Genomic DNA, 27,133 nt, shown 5'->3' with positions numbered 1-27,133 from the left:
GCTGGGCTTAGGTCTTTGAGGATCTCCATTTTACTTTATTTTGCGTTGACTTCACCACATTCGAAAGACAAATGCAATACTTTCTACTCCACTACATTTCCGAGTAAAAAGTACTTTGGTGTAGCAGTTTTCCACGGCTTTTGTCCCATTTAAAGTCAGTTAGTAAGATAGTAAATATACAACAAAACCAAATGTGTCTGATCTAATCTTTTACATCGTTTATACAAATTTGACTACAAACAAGATCAGACCAAAGTACTATTGCATCTTGTCTTTAGAAGTAACCCACTACATTTTATTATTTTGGAAGCTGCACAGTTATCATTCACAACACTCAAATTATTATCATTTGCTACTTTCACTTGTATTTGAGTAATATTTGATTTATCTTTTATTTTCGCTCAAGCAGTACTCTGACCACCTCTGGGTAAAGCAAGAAAAAAGTGGTAAAAGTAAAATGTTGAAGTTGTTTGTTGAATGCTAAAATGTTGTTTGTTTGGGGTTTTTTGCAGGAGGCTAAAGAAGACGCAGAGATCGATGCCGAGATTGAACTGGAGATGGCGCTAGAGAACCAGCGGCGAGCGAGCACTGGGTCCAACAGCAGCTCGGTGGGAGGGACCTACATCGGGCCGTGTCCAAACTCTCCAAAGGTACAGGACAAAGTACAGAACATGGCTTTCCGAGGAGCACTGGTTCTAAACCCGGATTTAGCAGGTTTAAATTAAGTGTAAACATGGTCAGAATTTAAGACTAAATATGGATAAAGTAGTTCTAAGTAATGATTAATCCAAATGAGGACAAAAACTTGAATAGATTTGTCTCTAGATAAAACAAACCACTGTTGGATCTAAAGATTACCATATAAACGTATGTCTTTTCATTAAGTCGTTTCCATTGAGGTTTTAATTACAGTACAGTATATTAACATATATGCAACGTTTATATAAATTATTCTTATTCTCAAATTTCTATTAAATGAGACATGTTAGTCTTAATTGATTTTAAATGATATTATTGCTTCCCCACTCTGTATTTTTATTAATTGGTGATACAAATAGTGTCGTGTAGCCATTGTGGTGTGAATTTGATATTGCGATCTAAAATGGTTAAGATATAATATAGTGATCCACATGTCTATATTTTTGACAAAAGCATAGTTTGTCATCACAATATGACACATAATCAAACATAAATCAAAAAAAAATACAGCATGAAAATATCCTACATTTAAGTCCCATTTAGTCTTCCTCAAGTTTATACAGTTTGAAAGTGGTGGTTTGCTTTAAACCCCAGCTCTGTGTGCTGCCTGGTGGTGGAGTGATTAAAGTGGAAGCACATATGCTGGCTCCATGTGCAGCCGGCCGCAGTGTTGAGAGTTTGAATCACTCTCATCCCCAATTCATGCTAAAAGTGTCCTGTCTAATAAAGCCTAGGGGCCAGAAAATCTTTCATTTTGCACCACACACAGAGTCAGTATGATCTGTATAAATGTGTGAGCCTACAGTGTGGTCTGTGTCGCCCCCTGCAGGAAGATGAGGTGCACTACAAGGACCAGGATCCCTCCTCCACAAAGATGTCCGTATCCAGGATGCACTCTCTGCCCAACGACAGCTACATGTTCAGGCCTGTGCGTCCCGCCAGCGCCCCCTACCCACTGGAGGAGGTGGAGCAGAGTCCCCTGCACTCAGGTACAGCTCTGCTTCAGGCTGGAATGTGAAGGATTCACTGTTTATGGATTAGTGGTTCAATCAGTGTTTCCCAACCAGAGACAATAGTAACACGTTCAGGAATCTTTTTAAAGGTGCTCTATGAGACCTGTCTCCATGAAGGTGCTAGTGCTTTGCCTTTAAAGTTCCACAGTATGGCATTACACTTATCTTGCATTTGTTCAATTGTGGATGTTTTTATGTTTAAAAATAAAAAACATGATTTCTTATATGTGACCAGGATAGCCGCTCCACAAATCTGACCCGCCACTTTACTACTGGCCTCACCTGCTAGTCTCTTTAAAGATACAAGTTTAAAATATTTGATTCATGTAATATAAAGTCAAACCCATCTTGCCCTGTACAGATAAATTGTAAAAACAGCTCATATTGTCAAAATTAGTCTGCTGTGCGTTGTCTGTATCTAATTTTACAGCATTTTATCCTCTGCGTGGCCGTTGGCATGCTAATGTTTGCTAGCTTTACTGAAAAAGCTCTAAAAGTTGTAAAAAAAAAGCTCTTCTAAACTCATTGCGGAGAATAATTAGGATGCTCCGAATACATTAGGAAAGTAATGTTAAATCAATAACACTGGTACTGTGCCTTTAATGCCATACAGTGAAATATTATTGGAAGAAAGCTACTATATTTAATTGCATTGTTCATAGTATATTTACTTGACGTTCTTAAGAATAAAACAAAACGATGCATGTACAGTAGGGGAGCACATGTAGTATGCTGAACAGGCCCGTCCCACAGTGGTTGGGAGGCACTGGTCTAAACCCTTGGGAGGTGGGAATGGAGCACTGACCCTGCTGTTCTGTCTGCAGTCAGACTGTAGGCACAGGCCCGGCTCTGTCAAAGGTACTGCAGCAGTGGATGAGCTGAAGCAAGTGAACAGCAGCTGCCTTCACACAACTCATCCGCTCAGCCCTCAAACGAACCCTGCAACACAAGCCGGACAAACCGCAAAGCCACGCCCCCAAACGCAGAAAAGAAACGTGCGGTTGTTATATCGACGGGAATTGGCTTTTGAATGGTGCATGTGTTATAACTGACAGTGGCTTTGCAGTTTGTGGCGATATGAAGTTTGCGATGATCTTTTCCCGTCCTTTCAGAGATGATAGATTGCGAAGTATTTGCACAGGATTGTAGTAGCATTATGTAGTAGCATTATGTAGTAGCATTATGTAGTAGCATTATGTAGTAGCATTATGTAGTAGCATTATGTAGTAGCATTATGTAGTAGCATTATGTAGTAGGAATGCTGCTTGGACATCCTGGTTACAATGACACTCTGCTATAGTCTGAAATGTCTCTTTAAAGGCGCACCATGGAACCTTTGTGATTGGGGTCTCCATGGCGATGCTATTGCTTTTAAAAAATGTGATATAGATCAGTTCCAATATGATATCGACCAAATTTGACCGATGTTGCCGATATTTCTCGAGCAGTGACCATTGTGTCGTTCTCAGTTTGTCCCCAGTGCATCACATTTGTGTTTTTGTGACACATTAATGAGGAAAAATGGAAATAGAAAAACATTATTAAGCAAATGACACGTTCGTATGTTTACTGAATCATACAACAAATAAGTGTACATCCCAGTTAAATACATTATTATTTTAACTAAAGAGAAAAGTTGATTTGTGATCTTTACTACAACATAAAGTGCCTCTGACAGGTTGGATGACTTTTTGAACTAAAATGCAGTTGAGATAAATATATTTTGAGTTTTGCAAAAAATTCATGAAAAAAAAATATTCCAGAAATCCAGAATAGCACATTTTTTAGGTTTATAATTTCACTTCCTGTTTGTAATTGATGACATCACAGAAGGAAATTACCCAGTGACCATTAGGCTTTTTTTATTTTATTTGACTAATTAAAATATATGAGAGCAACTTTTTTTAGTTCAATTAATGTTTTTTTGGTGTATCGGTATATTCTGCATAAACTTTGACTGGAATGAGTGTCTCTAGAGTGATGTCACTTCCTGTCATTTTCTACAGATTTTTCTACTTTTCTCCACAAATACCTACTTGATTGGTCTAAAACTAAAATTTACAAGAGGTATGAATACACCAAACGAAGTAAAATTTAGAAAATCGTAATAACCTGTCATACGCCCTTTAAATATACATGTATTTTAATTTCTAAATATCGGCATAAATGGATAATCTGCCAAAGCAGCAAGCTAAACATTAGATATCAGTATTATTTGACTGATTAAACCAGGCCTAATAGCCGTGCCTGGAATGTTCCACAGCATGGCATTAAACATACTGTTTCTAATCTTACCTTTATTCCGTTAGAGGCCGGTGACTTTAATGCCACACTGCGGAACATTCCAGCCAAAGGAACAACATCTGAGTGGAAACGAGCGCTTGGCAGTTAGAAAAGTACAATAGCGCCTTTAAAATGCATTTGATTCTAACCAGGATTTCAGTTGAACTTTTGAACTAGTTTTACCCAGACAACACTTTATTTTAACAGTTGGTTTTGTATTTGAAATTAATGCACGAGTACGCGGGTGATCGTTATACTTTTACATGCAGTACTGAAATACTTTTCCATAATGTCAAGGTAAAGTGTTGGCTCTAGAACAGAAAACGTGGTTATGAATGAGTCATTTTCCTTGAGTTGATGGCCATATAATTATGCATGTACTGCAAACGGCATGCATGATATGTGGGCTACATAGAGCACAATGTAGCAGTCAACCCTACTATCTTGTGTTTTTGATGCCTTTTTATAAACCTTGGATTGTTTATAGCAAATGATGAACGATGCAGTATTTCCCTGGTGATTAGAGGTGGGTAGAGGAGGCAAAAGCTGTGCTCCAGTTACTTTAAAATGATATTATTATTCAAGTAAGAGTCAAATTGTATGTAATATCTGATTTATAATTGGAAGTAAATGTAATAGGAAGAACAAAACATAAAGATAAATACAAAAATCAAAGCATAATGTCTGATAGTTTCAAAGAATAAACCACAAAAATGAGGAAAAACAAGTACAAATACTGGTTTTAAGAGTTACCAAATAAGTATGCACTGTTACACTGTCAAATACATTACACAAGTAGCAGTAAAAGTATGCTGGCAGAAGACTACTCAAAGATGTGTACTTGAGTAAATGTATCTGAGTACTACCCACCTCTGCTGGTGATTAAAAGTACTGACACTGCTGCTGGTCTAAAGTTGACTCTCTGTCGTCAGGCTCGGTGACATCGGTCCGGTCCCAGCCGTGTGAGAGGCGCTCTCTGCTCCAAGTCCCCGACATGTCCCCCCTCCACCAGCCGAGCCCCCCTCAGGCCCCGCCCCGCATTGCCCCGCCCACCCCCAGCCCCTCCCCCCGAGCCCTGCGCCGACAGGTGAGGACAAGTGTCATTTTGTATCATCAAGATAATGTGCAGAACAAAGCGACTTATCCATGATTCTACTTCACTTTTGTAAAATAACATGGGACTCAATGGTATTCCTGGACAGTGTTCTTCTGGACAGTGTTCTTCTGGACAGTGTTCTGGACAGTGTTCTTCTGGACAGTGTTCTTCTGGACAGTGTTCTGGACAGTGTTCATCTGGACAGTGTTCTGGACAGTGTTCTGGACAGTGTTCTGGACAGTGTTCTTCTGGACAGTGTTCTTCTGGACAGTGTTCATCTGGACAGTGTTCTTCTGGACAGTGTTCTTCTGGACAGTGTTCATCTGGACAGTGTTCTTCTGGACAGTGTTCTTCTGGACAGTGTTCTTCTGGACAGTGTTCTTCTGGACAGTGTTCATCTGGACAGTGTTCTGGACAGTGTTCTTCTGGACAGTGTTCTTCTGGACAGTGTTCTGGACAGTGTTCTTCTGGACAGTGTTCATCTAGACAGTGTTCTTCTGGACAGTGTTCTTCTGGACAGTGTTCATCTGGACAGTGTTCTTCTGGACAGTGTTCTTCTGGACAGTGTTCATCTGGACAGTGTTCTGGACAGTGTTCTTCTGGACAGTGTTCTTCTGGACAGTGTTCTGGACAGTGTTCATCTGGACAGTGTTCATCTGGACAGTGTTCATCTGGACAGTGTTCTTCTGGACAGTGTTCATCTGGACAGTGTTCTGGACAGTGTTCTTCTGGACAGTGTTCTTCTGGACAGTGTTCTGGACAGTGTTCATCTGGACAGTGTTCTTCTGGACAGTGTTCTTCTGGACAGTGTTCTTCTGGACAGTGTTCTGGACAGTGTTCATCTGGACAGTGTTCATCTGGACAGTGTTCTGGACAGTGTTCTGGACAGTGTTCTTCTGGACAGTGTTCTTCTGGACAGTGTTCATCTGGACAGTGTTCTTCTGGACAGTGTTCATCTGGACAGTGTTCTTCTGGACAGTGTTCTTCTGGACAGTGTTCATCTGGACAGTGTTCTGGACAGTGTTCTTCTGGACAGTGTTCATCTGGACAGTGTTCTGGACAGTGTTCTTCTGGACAGTGTTCTTCTGGACAGTGTTCTGGACAGTGTTCATCTGGACAGTGTTCATCTGGACAGTGTTCATCTGGACAGTGTTCTTCTGGACAGTGTTCATCTGGACAGTGTTCTGGACAGTGTTCTTCTGGACAGTGTTCTTCTGGACAGTGTTCTGGACAGTGTTCATCTGGACAGTGTTCTTCTGGACAGTGTTCTTCTGGACAGTGTTCTTCTGGACAGTGTTCTGGACAGTGTTCATCTGGACAGTGTTCATCTGGACAGTGTTCTGGACAGTGTTCTGGACAGTGTTCTTCTGGACAGTGTTCTTCTGGACAGTGTTCATCTGGACAGTGTTCTTCTGGACAGTGTTCTTCTGGACAGTGTTCTTCTGGACAGTGTTCTTCTGGACAGTGTTCTGGACAGTGTTCATCTGGACAGTGTTCATCTGGACAGTGTTCATCTGGACAGTGTTCTTCTGGACAGTGTTCATCTGGACAGTGTTCTGGACAGTGTTCTTCTGGACAGTGTTCTTCTGGACAGTGTTCTGGACAGTGTTCATCTGGACAGTGTTCATCTGGACAGTGTTCTTCTGGACAGTGTTCTTCTGGACAGTGTTCTGGACAGTGTTCATCTGGACAGTGTTCTTCTGGACAGTGTTCTTCTGGACAGTGTTCTTCTGGACAGTGTTCTGGACAGTGTTCTGGACAGTGTTCATCTGGACAGTGTCCTGGACAGTGTTCTTCTGGACAGTGTTCTTCTGGACAGTGTTCATCTGGACAGTGTTCTGGACAGTGTTCATCTGGACAGTGTTGTTCTGGACAGTGTTCTGGACAGTGTTCTGGACAGTGTTCATCTGGACAGTGTCCTGGACAGTGTTCTTCTGGACAGTGTTCTTCTGGACAGTGTTGTTCTGGACATTGTTCTGGACAGTGTTCTGGACAGTGTTCATCTGGACAGTGTTCTGGACAGTGTCCTGGACAGTGTTCATCTGGACAGTGTTCATCTGGACAGTGTTCATCTGGACAGTGTTCTGGACAGTGTTCTTCTGGACAGTGTTCATCTGGACAGTGTTCATCTGGACAGTGTTCTTCTGGACAGTGTTCATCTGGACAGTGTCCTGGGCAGTGTTCATCTCGACAGTGTTCATCTGGACAGTGTTCTTCTGGACAGTGTTCTTCTGGACAGTGTTCATCTGGACAGTGTCCTGGGCAGTGTTCATCTCGACAGTGTTCATCTGGACAGTGTTCTTCTGGACAGTGTTCTTCTGGACAGTGTTCATCTGGACAGTGTCCTGGACAGTGTTCATCTGGACAGTGTTCTTCTGCACAGTGTTCTTCTGCACAGTGTTCTTCTGGACAGTGTTCATCTAGACAGTGTTCTTCTGGACAGTGTTCTTCTGGACAGTGTTCATCTGGACAGTGTTCATCTGGACAGTGTTCTGGACAGTGTTCATCTGGACAGTGTTCATCTGCACAGTGTTCTTCTGGACAGTGTTCTTCTGGACAGTGTTCATCTAGACAGTGTTCTTCTGGACAGTGTTCATCTGGACAGTGTTCTTCTGGACAGTGTTCATCTGGACAGTGTTCATCTGGACAGTGTTCTGGACAGTGTTCTGGACAGTGTTCTGGACAGTGTTCATCTGGACAGTGTTCATCTGCACAGTGTTCTTCTGGACAGTGTTCATCTGGACAGTGTCCTGGACAGTGTTCATCTGGACAGTGTTCATCTGGACAGTGTTCATCTGCACAGTGTTCTTCTGCACAGTGTTCTTCTGGACAGTGTTCATCTAGACAGTGTTCTTCTGGACAGTGTTCATCTGCACAGTGTTCTTCTGGACAGTGTTCATCTGCACAGTGTTCATCTGGACAGTGTTCATCTGCACAGTGTTCTTCTGCACAGTGTTCTTCTGGACAGTGTTCATCTAGACAGTGTTCTTCTGGACAGTGTTCATCTGCACAGTGTTCTTCTGGACAGTGTTCTTTTGGACAGTGTTCATCAGGACAGTGTCCTGGACCGTGTTCATCTGGACAGTGTTCTTCTGGACATTCCCACTTCCAGCCGAACGTCATTTTCAATCTGCTGATCTGAGCAACTGGACTTTTAACGCACGACCCTCTATAATAATCCTTTATTATAATCTGACTGACTTCTGAAATGTAAACGTGTCCAGGTGACCACCTTTAAAACGTGTTCTAAGATGGATCACGACTGAACGAATGAGGAACCCACCGACATGGATCTTATTTATAATACTGTGTTATTTATAATACTGTGTTATTTATAATACTGTGTTATTTATAATACTGTTATTTATAATACTGTGTTATTTATAATACTGTGTTATTTATAATACTGTGTTATTTATAATACTGTGTTATTTATAATACTGTTATTTATAATACTGTGTTATTTATAATACTGTGTTATTTATAATACTGTGTTATTTATAATACTGTTATTTATAAAACTGTGTTATTTATAATACTGTGTTATTTATAATACTGTGTTATTTATAATACTGTGTTATTTATAATACTGTGTTATTTATAATACTGTTTTATTTATAATACTGTGTTATTTATAATACTGTGTTATTTATAATACTGTGTTATTTATAATACTGTGTTATTTATAATACTGTTATTTATAATACTGTTATTTATAATACTGTTATTTATAATACTGTGTTATTTATAATACTGTTTTATTTATAATACTGTTTTATTTATAATACTGTGTTATTTATAATACTGTGTTATTTATAATACTGTGTTATTTATAATACTGTTTTATTTATAATACTGTGTTATTTATAATACTGTTATTTATAATACTGTGTTATTTATAATACTGTTATTTATAATACTGTGTTATTTATAATACTGTGTTATTTATAATACTGTGTTATTTATAATACTGTGTTATTTATAATACTGTGTTATTTACAATACTGTTATTTACAATACTGTGTTATTTATAATACTGTGTTATTTATAATACTGTGTTATTTATAATACTGTGTTATATATAATACTGTGTTATATATAATACTGTGTTATATATAATACTGTGTTATTTATAATACTATGTTATTTATAATACTGTGTTATTTATAATACTGTGTTATTTATAATACTGTGTTATTTATAATACTGTGTTATTTATAATACTATGTTATACTGTGTTATTTATAATACTGTGTTATTTATAATACTGTGTTATTTATAATACTGTGTTATTTATAATACTGTGTTATTTACAATACTGTGTTATTTATAATGTGTTATTTATAATACTGTGTTATTTATAATACTGTGTTATTTATAATGTGTTATTTATAATACTATGTTATATATAATACTGTGTTATTTATAATACTGTGTTATTTATAATACTGTGTTATTTATAATACTGTGTTATTTATAATACTGTGTTATTTATAATACTGTGTTATTTATAATACTGTGTTATTTATAATACTGTTATTTATAATACTGTGTTATTTATAATACTGTGTTATTTATAATACTGTGTTATTTATAATACTATGTTACATGTTTATAATATTTCAAACTCTCAGCAGTTATTTTGGTCATGACAATGGTGATAAAAAAAGCTCCATATGACTATATCAACCTTGACTAGTGTAGACTCCATACTACTTTCCTCTACTCTCCATGACTTTCCTCTACATTACTCTCCATGACTTTCCTCTACATTACTCTCCATGACTTTCCTCTACATTACTCTCCATGACTTTCCTCTACATTACTCTCCATGACTTTCCTCTACATTACTCTCCATGACTTTCCTCTACATTACTCTCCATGACTTTCCTCTACATTACTCTCCATGACTTTCCTCTACATTACTCTCCATGACTTTCCTCTACATTACTCTCCATGACTTTCCTCTACATTACCCTCCATGACTTTCCTCTACATTACTCTCCATGACTTTCCTCTACATTACTCTCAATGACTTTCCTCTACATTACTTTCCATGACTTTCCTCTACATTACCCTCCATGACTTTCCTCTACATTACTCTCCATGACTTTCCTCTACATTACCCTCCATGACTTTCCTCTACATTACATTACCCTCCATGACTTTCCTCTACATTACCCTCCATGACTTTCCTCTACATTACTCTCCATGACTTTCCTCTACATTACTCTCCATGACTTTCCTCTACATTACTTTCCATGACTTTCCTCTACATTACCCTCCATGACTTTCCTCTACATTACTCTCCATGACTTTCCTCTACATTACCCTCCATGACTTTCCTCTACATTACATTACCCTCCATGACTTTCCTCTACATTACCCTCCATGACTTTCCTCTACATTACTCTCCATGACTTTCCTCTACATTACTCCATGACTTTCCTCTACATTACTCTCCATGACTTTCCTCTACATTATTCTCCATGACTTTCCTCTACATTACTCTCCATGACTTTCCTCTACATTACTCTCCATGACTTTCCTCTACATTATTCTCCATGACTTTCCTCTACATTACTTTCCATGACTTTCCTCTACATTACCCTCCATGACTTTCCTCTACATTACTCTCCATGACTTTCCTCTACATTACTTTCCATGACTTTCCTCTACATTACCCTCCATGACTTTCCTCTACATTACTCTCCATGACTTTCCTCTACATTACTCTCCATGACTTTCCTCTACATTACCCTCCATGACTTTCCTCTACATTACATTACCCTCCATGACTTTCCTCTACATTACCCTCCATGACTTTCCTCTACATTACTCTCCATGACTTTCCTCTACATTACTCCATGACTTTCCTCTACATTACCCTCCATGACTTTCCTCTACATTACTCTCCATGACTTTCCTCTACATTATTCTCCATGACTTTCCTCTACATTACTCTCCATGACTTTCCTCTACATTACTCTCCATGACTTTCCTCTACATTATTCTCCATGACTTTCCTCTACATTACTTTCCATGACTTTCCTCTACATTACCCTCCATGACTTTCCTCTACATTACTCTCCATGACTTTCCTCTACATTACTCTCCATGACTTTCCTCTACATTACTTTCCATGACTTTCCTCTACATTACCCTCCATGACTTTCCTCTACATTACTCTCCATGACTTTCCTCTACATTACCCTCCATGACTTTCCTCTACATTACATTACTCTCCATGACTTTCCTCTACATTACTCTCCATGACTTTCCTCTACATTACCCTCCATGACTTTCCTCTACATTACCCTCCATGACTTTCCTCTACATTACATTACTCTCCATGACTTTCCTCTACATTACTCTCCATGACTTTCCTCTACATTACCCTCCATGACTTTCCTCTACATTACTTTCCATGACTTTCCTCTACATTACCCTCCATGACTTTCCTCTACATTACTCTCCATGACTTTCCTCTACATTACCCTCCATGACTTTCCTCTACATTACATTACCCTCCATGACTTTCCTCTACATTACCCTCCATGACTTTCCTCTACATTACTCTCCATGACTTTCCTCTACATTACTCTCCATGACTTTCCTCTACATTACTTTCCATGACTTTCCTCTACATTACCCTCCATGACTTTCCTCTACATTACTCTTCATGACTTTCCTCTACATTACCCTCCATGACTTTCCTCTACATTACATTACCCTCCATGACTTTCCTCTACATTACCCTCCATGACTTTCCTCTACATTACTCTCCATGACTTTCCTCTACATTACTCCATGACTTTCCTCTACATTACTCTCCATGACTTTCCTCTACATTATTCTCCATGACTTTCCTCTACATTACTCTCCATGACTTTCCTCTACATTACTCTCCATGACTTTCCTCTACATTATTCTCCATGACTTTCCTCTACATTACTTTCCATGACTTTCCTCTACATTACCCTCCATGACTTTCCTCTACATTACTCTCCATGACTTTCCTCTACATTACTCTCCATGACTTTCCTCTACATTACTTTCCATGACTTTCCTCTACATTACCCTCCATGACTTTCCTCTACATTACTCTCCATGACTTTCCTCTACATTACTCTCCATGACTTTCCTCTACATTACCCTCCATGACTTTCCTCTACATTACATTACCCTCCATGACTTTCCTCTACATTACCCTCCATGACTTTCCTCTACATTACTCTCCATGACTTTCCTCTACATTACTCCATGACTTTCCTCTACATTACCCTCCATGACTTTCCTCTACATTACTCTCCATGACTTTCCTCTACATTATTCTCCATGACTTTCCTCTACATTACTCTCCATGACTTTCCTCTACATTACTCTCCATGACTTTCCTCTACATTATTCTCCATGACTTTCCTCTACATTACTTTCCATGACTTTCCTCTACATTACCCTCCATGACTTTCCTCTACATTACTCTCCATGACTTTCCTCTACATTACTCTCCATGACTTTCCTCTACATTACTTTCCATGACTTTCCTCTACATTACCCTCCATGACTTTCCTCTACATTACTCTCCATGACTTTCCTCTACATTACCCTCCATGACTTTCCTCTACATTACATTACTCTCCATGACTTTCCTCTACATTACTCTCCATGACTTTCCTCTACATTACCCTCCATGACTTTCCTCTACATTACCCTCCATGACTTTCCTCTACATTACATTACTCTCCATGACTTTCCTCTACATTACTCTCCATGACTTTCCTCTACATTACCCTCCATGACTTTCCTCTACATTACTCTCATGACTTTCCTCTTGTACCTCTCTGTTGCAGGTGGCTGTCAAAGTGGATTCAGTGGAGTTCCACAGCTCTGAGCACCAGGAGAGGCTGAACCCTCAGCGTGCGCCTCCTCTGCCTCATCAGCCGAGTGCTCCCTCTCCCCTGCCACCTCCTCCCCCGTCCTCACCTTCGGCTCTGGCCCCGGCCTCACCCTCCTCTCTGTCTCTGCCACCCTCCTCTCCCTCTCCTGCCTGCTCTCCTGTCCCCGCCCTGCTGTCCTCTCCTCCCTCCCTCCCCCCTCCACCATGCTCACCCGCCCGACTCCTCCCTCCTCCGCCGTCCCCCCGCCTGCCCCTGCGACCGGCCAGCCTGCGTCGGCCCAGGCCCGTGATGGACGCACGAGACCCAGCGGACGAGGAGGTGTGCCACATCACCAGTGCAGCCTGTCGCCAGTGGAGCGAGGGGGCGGGACAGGACGACCGAGGGAGAACATGTCGGAGTCACTCACTGTCTCCTTATGCCCCTCCCTTCTGTCACCACTTTGACCCCGCCCCTTCTGCTCCTGCCCCCACCTCCGCCCCTGCCCCCGCCTCACGGAGCACGCTCAGTCTGCTCACTGACGCTACAAAGGAGCGAGACCTTAAGAAGGGCTTCAGCACAGACAACCAGTGCTTCCAGGGTAAAACACTGACGGCAGGTTTCCCTGACGACCAGCGCAGACACTCTATCGAGGTGTGCCTCCCTCAGCTGATCTTCACCAGTGATGAGGCCCCAGAGCAGAGGCAGAGGCCGGAGAAGGTCCCTGTGCGGGTGCAGTCTGTGGGGGGTGGTCACAGGAAGAAGAAGCTGAGCCCGCCCTGTATCTCCATCCAGCCTCCGCCAGAGAGAGACCCTGCTCTCACAGGCTCGCCCCCCAAACTGTCTGACTGCAGCATGCTGCTGCGCCGCAGGATGCCTTCATACGACCTCAGCCCTCACACGCAGTCTCAGGAGGCCTGTGCAGACACACAGTCTCCTCTCAGCCCCATCCTCACGCCTCTACAAGCGTATTCTCCCAGCCACACTCTGGCGCCCTCTGCAGGCTCCACTCCAACACACGCCCTCTTCAGCCCTCCTCATGGGGCCACGCAGACACACATCCCCATCAGCCCAAATATATTCATCCAGCCTCGGGCCCCCCTGGGTGCCCTGCCCTATGGTCAGAGTCCGTCACCCCGACACTCTCCTCACCCAGGGGACTACAGCTCTCTCCCACAGTTCACCTTCGATCAGCCGCAGACTCGCTACATGAGCGGCCTGCAGCCCGGCCTGTCAGACAGCGACAGTGCGAGCTGCTCCTCTCCTTTTGACAACAGACTGAGGAGCAGCCCGGGCTTCAGCGCCAAGAACCGCAGGACTGCACAGTGAACAGGAGTGTTGTCTTCAGGAAGTAAACTCACCTCTGACATTGTGGAGGAGGGGCTGTGACCACAGAACTATTGACTTTTGTTTTGACACTGACAATTATGAAGATGTTTTTATAGGAGCTGGATTTTGCGGAACTACAAAACCACTGATGCTGTACTGGTGACAGCATCCACTGTATACGGTGCATTTTGGAGTAACGCTAATAAGTTTGCACCAGAACTGAAGCCACCAAACTCCGTAGCCAAAGTTTTCATTTGTATTTTTTTTTAAATCTTGACTCACTGTCTTTACCCACGCGGGCCAATCAGGAAGCAGCGTCTGGCTGATAATCGATGACCTTTTATGCGCAGCGTGGGGGAAATGTGGGATATGCAACTTGAGGTGTCCTACAGGAGCTGTGCTGCCCTGGGCTCCTGGATCACATTGATCAGAGCAGGAGTGTTTGGACAACAGAGAGCGAGCAGGACGCCGCTGTAGACCATGTTTCTCTGTGGATGTGCAGTGTAAATAAGAAGAAAATACTGTATTTGGTGAGATTAAAATAGCTCTATCCATATGCACATATTTTTATAGAAATCTAACATGTTTTTGCACACAAATTTGAATTTCAAGTTGCTTGTTTATCCTCTGTTGTCCTTACGTGAATGTATGTTTCATTTCAAAAAAGCGAGAGAAGTGAGTCTAAGTCTCTCAGACGTGAGAGCTGATGCTCCAGAGAAGGCTTTTATTTTTTTACATTTGAAACCAGAGGATGGAGGCGTGTTTTGTGTAGCCGTGTCCCATTTCTGTGTATCTGGGCTCTTGATCAGTGGAGAGACGCAGGCTCAGTGACTAAAGACTAAAGATTAAACGTTCACTTCTCTTAATGATATGATAATGAGTGTGGTCAGTGTTATTCTGGCTGTAAATGCTGTAATAAAGCATTCGATCCCTTTTCATTGGCCGTCGTCACTGAGCTTCTCTCTAAAGCTGCTGTAGGTCGGATCATCTTTGACACCATTAAGTGTTTTTGTGCATCTTAAGACAACCAAACTATTGAATTTGTGTAGCCAGAGTGCAATAATAATCTAATACTTGTGGAAACCTAGTAACCTGGATGCTCCGCTCAGCTGCGCGCGGCAGACTACTTTGTATGATATAGACCTGGACCTGCAGACGCTCTGTGGGTGCTGGAGCTGCGCGTGGCTGCAGAGTGTGGCGAGGTCAGACTCTGCTCACTGTCATCCTGATGTTCCTTTAGCATGCATAAACACTGCAGTTTCCTCCATCTCCATCATCATGCGTATGAATGAGAAGAATGTCTCCTAACAAGCCATACCTTTCTCCGAGCACAGCACAATTTGTACAGTGGTGTAGGTGCATGAGGAGCGGCCTCTGACCCCTCGGTACAGATCCCTTTGCTAAGGCAGCTGCTGGGACGGCGTCCTTAACTCACTCACGTGCACAACCAAAGTGCTTTGACTCTTTACCACCATGACCACATCACCTGTAGTGCAGGGAACAACTTTATCTATCCATATACTATAGTATATATTTATATACAGACATAGGAAGAGTTTAATTTAATGTACGCTGTTCAGCCGAAGTGCAGCGCAGTAAAGCAGAGGAGAGCGAGCTGCAGGAGGCACTGTGATTGGCTGATTGTCCTGAAGCTGATCATCTTCACGAGCTTCTCAGAGCGGCAGACGACACGGGCTCGTCATGAGGAACACACACACACACACACTGACACACACACACACACACACACACACACACACACACTGACACACACATACACTGACACACACACACACACTGACACACACACACACACACACTGACACACACACACACACACACACACACACACTGACACACACACACACACGCACTGACACACACACACACACACACTGACACACACACACACACTGACACACATACACACACACACACACATACACACACACACACACACTGACACACACACACACTGACACACACACACACACACACTGACACACACACACACACACACTGACACACACACACACACACACACACACTGACACACACACACACTGACACACACACACACACTGACACACATACACACACACACACACTGACACACATACACACACACACACACACTGACACACACACACACACACACACACACTGACACACACACACACACACACACACTGACACACACACACACACACACACTGACACACACACATACACATACACACTGACACACACACATACACACACTGACACACACACACACTGACACACACACACACACTGACACACACACACACACACACACTGACACACACACACACACTGTCACACACACACACACACACACTGACACACACACACACACTGACACACACACACACACTGACACACACACACACACTGTCACACACACACACACACACACTGACACACACACACACACTGACACACACACACACACTGACACACACACATACACACACTGACATACACACACTGACACACACACACACACACACTGACACACACACACACACACTCACACACTCTCACACACAGACACTCTCACATACAGACACACTCTCACACACTCTCACACACAGACACTCTCACATACAGACACACTCTCACACACTCTCACACACACACTGACACACACTCACACACTGACACACATACACACTCACACACACTCACATACAGACACACTCTCACACACTCTCACACACAGACACTCACACACACACACATACACACTCTCACACACTCTCACACACACTCTCACACACTGACACACATACACACTCACACACACACATACACACTCTCACACACACACATACACACTCACACACACACATACACACTCTCACACACTCACACAGACACACTCACACACTGACACACATACACACTCACACACACTCACACACACACTGACACACATACACACTCACACACACACATACACACTCTCACACTCACACAGACACTGACACACATACACACTCACACACACACACACTGACACACATACACACTCACACACACACATACACACTCTCACACACACACATACACACTCACACACACACATACACACTCTCACACAGACACTGACACACATACACACTCACACACACACACACACACTGACACACATACACACTCACACACACACATACACACTCTCACACACACACATACACACTCACACACACACATACACACTCTCACACACTCACACAGACACACTCACACACTGACACACATACACACTCACACACACTCACACACACACTGACACACATACACACTCACACACACACATACACACTCTCACACTCACACAGACACTGACACACATACACACTCACACACACACACACACACTGACACACATACACACTCACACACACACATACACACTCTCACACACACACATACACACTCACACACACACATACACACTCTCACACTCACACACACACATACACACTCTCACACACACACATACACACTCACACACACACATACACACTCTCACACTCACACAGACACTGACACACATACACACTCACACACACACACACACACTGACACACATACACACTCACACACACACATACACACTCTCACACACACACATACACACTCACACACACACATACACACTCTCACACACTCACACACACACATACACACTCTCACACACTCACACAGACACACTCACACACTGACACACATACACACTCACACACACTCACACACACACTGACACACATACACACTCACACACACACATACACACTCTCACACTCACACAGACACTGACACACATACACACTCACACACACACATACACACTCTCACACACACACATACACACTCTCACACACACACATACACACTCACACACACACATACACACTCTCACACTCACACACACACATACACTCTCACACACACACATACACACTCACACACACACATACACACTCTCACACTCACACAGACACTGACACACATACACACTCACACACACACACACACACTGACACACATACACACTCTCACACACACACATACACACTCACACACACACACATACACACTCTCACACACACACATACACACTCTCACACACACATACACACTCATACACACTCTCACACACTCACAGACACTGACACACATACACACTCACACACACACACACACACACTGACACACATACACACTCACACACACACATACACACTCTCACACACACACATACACACTCACACACACTCACAGACACTGACACACATACACACTCACACACACACACACACACACTGACACACATACACACTCACACACACACATACACACTCTCACACACACACATACACACTCACACACACTCACAGACACTGACACACATACACACTCACACACACACACACACACACTGACACACATACACACTCACACACACACATACACACTCTCACACTCACACAGACACTGACACACATACACACTCACACACACACACACACACACTGACACACATACACACTCACACACACACATACACACTCTCACACACACACATACACACTCACACACACACATACACACTCTCACACACACACATACACACTCACACACACATACACACTCTCACACTCACACACACACATACACACTCTCACACACACACATACACACTCACACACACACATACACACTCTCACACTCACACAGACACTGACACACATACACACTCACACACACACACACACACTGACACACATACACACTCACACACACACATACACACTCTCACACACACACATACACACTCACACACACACATACACACTCTCACACACTCACACACACACATACACACTCTCACACACACACATACACACTCTCACACACTCACACACACACATACACACTCTCACACTCACACAGACACTGACACACATACACACTCACACACACACACACACACTGACACACATACACACTCACACACACACATACACACTCTCACACACACTCTCACACACTCACACACACACATACACACTCTCACACACTCACACACACTCACACACACACTGACACACATACACACTCACACACACACATACACACTCTCACACTCACACAGACACTGACACACATACACACTCACACACACACATACACACTCACACACACACATACACACTCACACACACACATACACACTCACACACACACTGACACACATACACACTCACACACACACATACACACTCTCACACACACACATACACACTCACACACACACATACACACTCTCACACACTCACACACACACATACACACTCTCACACACTCACACACACTCACACACACACTGACACACATACACACTCACACACACACATACACACTCTCACACACACACACTGACACACATACACACTCACACACACACACATACACACTCACACACACACACATACACACTCTCACACACACACACTGACACACATACACACACTGTCTCGCCCTCCTCTTCCGCACACGCTGTACGACCTCTGACCTTGTGAGTGGTGAAGAAGAGTCTGTCACGTTAGATCTTCATAGTCAACAGTTGGTGGAGTGACTGCATTACTGACTGATCTCTGGATCTTTCCATCCTGTTTTCGAGGAAACTCTTTTGACTATTGCATGTTGTATTTAAAAAAGAAAAAAAAAAAACTTTTGGGAAAGATCTGGATGTTTTGGAAATTTTTTGATATTTGCATTTTCAGAGGTTCCCGTTTGTAGACCGACTCCCTAATTGCACTGGGCTCTGGAGAATTTGTAACTGATTCCAACGTCCCACTTGTCTAACGTCCCGGGCCAGACTGGGCCGCTCAATTTGACAGGGACCAGTTTTTTTAAGTGAGAAATGGAAACGTCAGGTCTTTTTTCTCTCTTTCTCTCTTGGGAACTGACACTATTTAACGTCTGTTTTCGCTCCGAGCGCTCTAAACGTGTTCATGGTGATGCTATATATTTGAAGTAGGAGTAGCCTAGACGCCCTTTTGTAACGTCGGGACATCGGCCCCACATGGGGAAATTTCAGAGGACTGTGTCTGCAATAAGGGGCCCTCGCGGAGCCTGCATCAGACGGGGGCGGGCGGGTGTTAGGGACGTGAGGGGGCCCCGCGCGCACGCGCACACACACACACACACACACTTGGGACTTCCGCATTACGTATCGTTGCTAACTATTGTGTAATGACCAACTGTTGTCCTGAAGGATGTTTCCCTGTCAAATAAAAGATATCAGTTTTTTATTTATGAAACGTGGTGTTGTTTTCTTTTCCTCCGTATTATCCGAGCCACATAAACACTGCTTATTGTACATTTAGTTTCATACATTACATTATATTTACAATTTGTTTTAACCAAATTGTCCTTGTAATTATAGTTTTAGCAACTTTGAAGCGACAATGAATTCTCATTATTAACTCATGTGTGGAGGTGGTAAATGCTTTTTATATATATTTAGATGGATGCTCTTACAATTAAGTCATAAATCCGTAAAAAGTACATATACATATAGAGACAAGGTCATAAAATAACAGGTTTGAGAGTTTTAATGATTGTATGAAAATATGTATAATGTTAAATTATGGTTGCTCCTTGTGAATCCAATCCAACTTTATTTGTACGGCACATTTTACCAACACAAAGTACAAAACAAGCACAGGTAAAAGATTTTAAAGATTAAAGATAAATCAATAAATGGATATAAATCAAATCAAAACAAATCAAAAACAATATGTACATTATATAAAATTATAAAAGACATTCAGAGGACCACACAAACCTCATGCCGGGTTAAACAACACTTAAAGGCGCAATAGACGATTTTTCGTCGATTTGAGAACGCAGGTGGAAGTGCACATGCCACTCCCCGTGTGGACTGATACAACACACACGTGCGTTTGTTTATTAGCGCAACGGATCGCATCACATCTCTCGTCTCCCGTAGATTTCCGTCTTCTGCGTCAGCTCGAACTGTCTTTCTCCGTCTTCATTTTGTCCCGTACACTGAGGGAACTATATTATGATAGATCCATCCGCATTGATCCATCTGCTTAGACGCGCGGAACCGTGCTGCTCGTGGGGACGAACCGCACGCGGCTGCAGGTGAGCGATAGGTGCATTTAATGATTGATACATGGCAGGACTAATCGGCAGTCCACGCCACGAGGAAATAAGATTCAGATTTTGGTCAAAAAAATCGTCCATTCAACATTTAAGAGCATCAACAGACAGTGTTTATGTGGGAGGAAGAGCGTTCTAAAGTGTGGGGCCGACTAAAGGAAAGGCCCGGGCCCTCCGGCTTCTGAACATAGTTTATGGGACAAGAAGTTGGAACTGGCCCTCAGCCCTCAGACTTCAGGCGATTGCGCTGCACAGCTGAAAGAAACAGAACAAAAATGAATATATTCCCTAGGGCAATGCTTTTTGGACTAGAGCAGGACTAGAGCAGCACTAGAGCAGCACTAGAGCAGCACTAGAACAGCACTAGAGCAGCACTAGAACAGCACTAGAGCAGCACTAGAACAGCACTAGAGCAGCACTAGAACAGCACTAGAGCAGCACTAGAACAGGACTAGAGCAGCACTAGAGCAGCACTAGAGCAGCACTAGAGCAGCACTAGAGCAGCACTAGAACAGGACTAGAACAGGACTAGAACAGGACTAGAACAGCACTAGAGCAGCACTAGAGCAGCACTAGAGCAGCACTAGAGCAGCACTAGAACAGGACTAGAACAGGACTAGAACAGCACTAGAACAGGACTAGAGCAGCACTAGAGCAGCACTAGAGCAGCACTAGAACAGGACTAGAGCAGCACTAGAACAGCACTAGAGCAGCACTAGAGCAGCACTAGAGCAGGACTAGAGCAGCACTAGAACAGGACTAGAGCAGCACTAGAACAGGACTAGAGCAGCACTAGAGCAGCACTAGAGCAGCACTAGAGCAGCACTAGAACAGGACTAGAGCAGCACTAGAGCAGCACTAGAGCAGCACTAGAGCAGCACTAGAGCAGGACTAGAGCAGCACTAGAGCAGGACTAGAGCAGCACTAGAGCAGCACTAGAGCAGCACTAGAGCAGCACTAGAGCAGCACTAGAACAGGACTAGAACAGGACTAGAACAGCACTAGAACAGCACTAGAGCAGCACTAGAGCAGGACTAGAGCAGCACTAGAACAGGACTAGAGCAGCACTAGAGCAGGACTAGAACAGCACTAGAGCAGCACTAGAGCAGCACTAGAGCAGGACTAGAGCAGCACTAGAGCAGCACTAGAACAGGACTAGAGCAGCACTAGAACAGGACTAGAGCAGGACTAGAGCAGCACTAGAGCAGCACTAGAGCAGCACTAGAGCAGCACTAGAACAGCACTAGAGCAGCACTAGAACAGGACTAGAGCAGCACTAGAGCAGCACTAGAGCAGGACTAGAGCAGGACTAGAGCAGCACTAGAGCAGCACTAGAGCAGGACTAGAGCAGCACTAGAGCAGGACTAGAGCAGGACTAGAGCAGCACTAGAGCAGCACTAGAGCAGGACTAGAGCAGGACTAGAGCAGGACTAGAGCAGCACTAGAGCAGGACTAGAGCAGGACTAGAGCAGCACTAGAGCAGCACTAGAGCAGCACTAGAGCAGCACTAGAGCAGCACTAGAGCAGCACTAGAACAGCACTAGAGCAGCACTAGAGCAGCACTAGAGCAGCACTAGAACAGCACTAGAGCAGCACTAGAACAGCACTAGAGCAGCACTAGAACAGCACTAGAGCAGCACTAGAACAGCACTAGAGCAGCACTAGAACAGGACTAGAGCAGCACTAGAACAGGACTAGAGCAGCACTAGAGCAGCACTAGAGCAGCACTAGAGCAGCACTAGAGCAGCACTAGAGCAGCACTAGAACAGGACTAGAACAGGACTAGAACAGCACTAGAGCAGCACTAGAGCAGCACTAGAGCAGCACTAGAGCAGCACTAGAACAGGACTAGAACAGGACTAGAACAGCACTAGAACAGGACTAGAGCAGCACTAGAGCAGCACTAGAGCAGCACTAGAACAGGACTAGAGCAGCACTAGAACAGCACTAGAGCAGCACTAGAGCAGCACTAGAACAGGACTAGAGCAGCACTAGAACAGGACTAGAGCAGCACTAGAACAGGACTAGAGCAGCACTAGAGCAGCACTAGAGCAGCACTAGAGCAGCACTAGAACAGGACTAGAGCAGCACTAGAGCAGCACTAGAGCAGCACTAGAGCAGCACTAGAGCAGGACTAGAGCAGCACTAGAGCAGGACTAGAGCAGCACTAGAGCAGCACTAGAGCAGCACTAGAGCAGCACTAGAGCAGCACTAGAACAGGACTAGAACAGGACTAGAACAGCACTAGAACAGCACTAGAGCAGCACTAGAGCAGGACTAGAGCAGCACTAGAACAGGACTAGAGCAGCACTAGAGCAGGACTAGAACAGCACTAGAGCAGCACTAGAGCAGCACTAGAGCAGGACTAGAGCAGCACTAGAACAGGACTAGAGCAGCACTAGAACAGGACTAGAGCAGGACTAGAGCAGCACTAGAGCAGCACTAGAGCAGCACTAGAGCAGCACTAGAACAGCACTAGAGCAGCACTAGAACAGGACTAGAGCAGCACTAGAGCAGCACTAGAGCAGGACTAGAGCAGGACTAGAGCAGCACTAGAGCAGGACTAGAGCAGGACTAGAGCAGCACTAGAGCAGGACTAGAGCAGGACTAGAGCAGCACTAGAGCAGCACTAGAGCAGGACTAGAGCAGGACTAGAGCAGGACTAGAGCAGCACTAGAGCAGGACTAGAGCAGGACTAGAGCAGCACTAGAGCAGCACTAGAGCAGCACTAGAGCAGCACTAGAGCAGCACTAGAGCAGCACTAGAACAGCACTAGAGCAGCACTAGAGCAGCACTAGAGCAGGACTAGAGCAGCACTAGAGCAGGACTAGAGCAGCACTAGAGCAGCACTAGAGCAGCACTAGAGCAGCACTAGAGCAGCACTAGAACAGGACTAGAACAGGACTAGAACAGCACTAGAGCAGCACTAGAGCAGCACTAGAGCAGGACTAGAGCAGCACTAGAACAGGACTAGAACAGGACTAGAGCAGCACTAGAACAGGACTAGAGCAGGACTAGAGCAGCACTAGAGCAGCACTAGAGCAGCACTAGAGCAGCACTAGAACAGCACTAGAGCAGCACTAGAACAGGACTAGAGCAGCACTAGAGCAGCACTAGAGCAGGACTAGAGCAGGACTAGAGCAGCACTAGAGCAGGACTAGAGCAGGACTAGAGCAGCACTAGAGCAGGACTAGAGCAGGACTAGAGCAGCACTAGAGCAGCACTAGAGCAGGACTAGAGCAGGACTAGAGCAGGACTAGAGCAGCACTAGAGCAGGACTAGAGCAGGACTAGAGCAGGACTAGAGCAGCACTAGAGCAGCACTAGAGCAGCACTAGAGCAGGACTAGAGCAGGACTAGAGCAGCACTAGAGCAGCACTAGAGCAGGACTAGAGCAGCACTAGAGCAGCACTAGAACAGGACTAGAGCAGCACTAGAGCAGGACTAGAACAGGACTAGAGCAGGACTAGAGCAGGACTAGAGCAGCACTAGAGCAGCACTAGAGCAGCACTAGAGCAGCACTAGAGCAGGACTAGAGCAGCACTAGAGCAGCACTAGAGCAGGACTAGAGCAGGACTAGAGCAGGACTAGAGCAGGACTAGAGCAGGACTAGAACAGCACTAGAACAGGACTAGAACAGCACTAGAACAGGACTAGAGCAGGACTAGAGCAGGACTAGAGCAGCACTAGAGCAGGACTAGAGCAGCACTAGAGCAGGACTAGAGCAGCACTAGAGCAGGACTAGAGCAGGACTAGAGCAGGACTAGAGCAGGACTAGAAAAGGACTAGAGCAGCACTAGAGCAGCACTAGAGCAGCACTAGAACAGGACTAGAACAGGACTAGAGCAGCACTAGAGCAGCACTAGAGCAGGACTAGAGCAGGACTAGAGCAGCACTAGAGCAGGACTAGAGCAGGACTAGAGCAGGACTAGAGCAGCACTAGAACAGGACTAGAGCAGGACTAGAACAGGACTAGAACAGGACTAGAACAGCACTAGAACAGGACTAGAGCAGCACTAGAACAGCACTAGAGCAGCACTAGAGCAGCACTAGAGCAGCACTAGAGCAGCACTAGAACAGGACTAGAGCAGCACTAGAGCAGCACTAGAACAGGACTAGAGCAGGACTAGAGCAGCACTAGAGCAGCACTAGAGCAGCACTAGAACAGGACTAGAGCAGGACTAGAGCAGCACTAGAGCAGCACTAGAGCAGGACTAGAGCAGCACTAGAGCAGCACTAGAACAGGACTAGAGCAGCACTAGAGCAGGACTAGAACAGGACTAGAGCAGGACTAGAGCAGGACTAGAGCAGGACTAGAGCAGCACTAGAGCAGCACTAGAGCAGCACTAGAGCAGCACTAGAGCAGCACTAGAGCAGGACTAGAGCAGCACTAGAGCAGCACTAGAGCAGGACTAGAGCAGCACTAGAGCAGCACTAGAGCAGCACTAGAGCAGGACTAGAGCAGGACTAGAACAGGACTAGAGCAGGACTAGAGCAGGACTAGAGCAGGACTAGAGCAGCACTAGAGCAGCACTAGAGCAGCACTAGAGCAGCACTAGAGCAGGACTAGAGCAGCACTAGAGCAGCACTAGAGCAGGACTAGAGCAGGACTAGAGCAGGACTAGAGCAGGACTAGAACAGGACTAGAACAGCACTAGAACAGGACTAGAACAGCACTAGAACAGGACTAGAGCAGGACTAGAGCAGGACTAGAGCAGCACTAGAGCAGGACTAGAGCAGCACTAGAGCAGGACTAGAGCAGCACTAGAGCAGGACTAGAGCAGGACTAGAGCAGGACTAGAGCAGGACTAGAAAAGGACTAGAGCAGCACTAGAGCAGCACTAGAGCAGCACTAGAACAGGACTAGAACAGGACTAGAGCAGCACTAGAGCAGGACTAGAGCAGGACTAGAGCAGGACTAGAGCAGCACTAGAGCAGGACTAGAGCAGGACTAGAGCAGGACTAGAGCAGCACTAGAGCAGCACTAGAGCAGCACTAGAGCAGCACTAGAGCAGGACTAGAACAGGACTAGAACAGGACTAGAACAGCACTAGAACAGGACTAGAGCAGCACTAGAACAGCACTAGAGCAGCACTAGAGCAGCACTAGAGCAGCACTAGAGCAGCACTAGAACAGGACTAGAGCAGCACTAGAGCAGCACTAGAACAGGACTAGAGCAGGACTAGAGCAGCACTAGAGCAGCACTAGAGCAGCACTAGAACAGCACTAGAGCAGCACTAGAACAGGACTAGAGCAGCACTAGAGCAGGACTAGAGCAGCACTAGAGCAGCACTAGAGCAGCACTAGAGCAGGACTAGAGCAGGACTAGAGCAGCACTAGAGCAGGACTAGAGCAGCACTAGAGCAGCACTAGAGCAGCACTAGAGCAGCACTAAAGCAGCACTAGAGCAGCACTAGAGCAGCACTAGAGCAGCACTAGAGCAGCACTAGAGCAGGACTAGAACAGGACTAGAGCAGCACTAGAGCAGGACTAGAGCAGGACTAGAGCAGCACTAGAGCAGGACTAGAGCAGGACTAGAGCAGCACTAGAGCAGGACTAGAGCAGGACTAGAGCAGCACTAGAACAGGACTAGAGCAGCACTAGAACAGG

General features: G+C 44.6%; 1 protein-coding gene across 1 annotated transcript in view; it reads left to right on the top strand.

The window, feature by feature from the left end:
• The window catches only part of cacna1ha (calcium channel, voltage-dependent, T type, alpha 1H subunit a), a 181,412-nt gene extending 166,561 nt beyond the window's left edge, over window positions 1-14,851 (top strand). The window contains exons 36-39 of the mRNA XM_072442502.1: window positions 513-662; window positions 1,529-1,688; window positions 4,928-5,082; window positions 12,945-14,851. Of these exons, the coding sequence (XP_072298603.1) occupies window positions 513-662; window positions 1,529-1,688; window positions 4,928-5,082; window positions 12,945-14,297 (1,818 nt within the window). The 3' untranslated portion in view covers window positions 14,298-14,851. The remainder of the gene's footprint in view (window positions 1-512; window positions 663-1,528; window positions 1,689-4,927; window positions 5,083-12,944) is intronic.
• The last annotated feature ends 12,282 nt before the right edge of the window (window positions 14,852-27,133 follow it).

Source organism: Eucyclogobius newberryi, unplaced genomic scaffold, assembly GCF_026437365.1.
Source record: "Eucyclogobius newberryi isolate DKJ021-1_F unplaced genomic scaffold, fEucNew1.0.hap1 SCAF_13, whole genome shotgun sequence".
In the NCBI taxonomy this organism is placed as follows: Eukaryota; Metazoa; Chordata; class Actinopteri; order Gobiiformes; family Gobiidae; genus Eucyclogobius; species Eucyclogobius newberryi.
The sequence above is the reverse complement of the archived record's forward strand: the minus strand, read 5'-3'. Positions and strand labels throughout refer to the sequence as shown.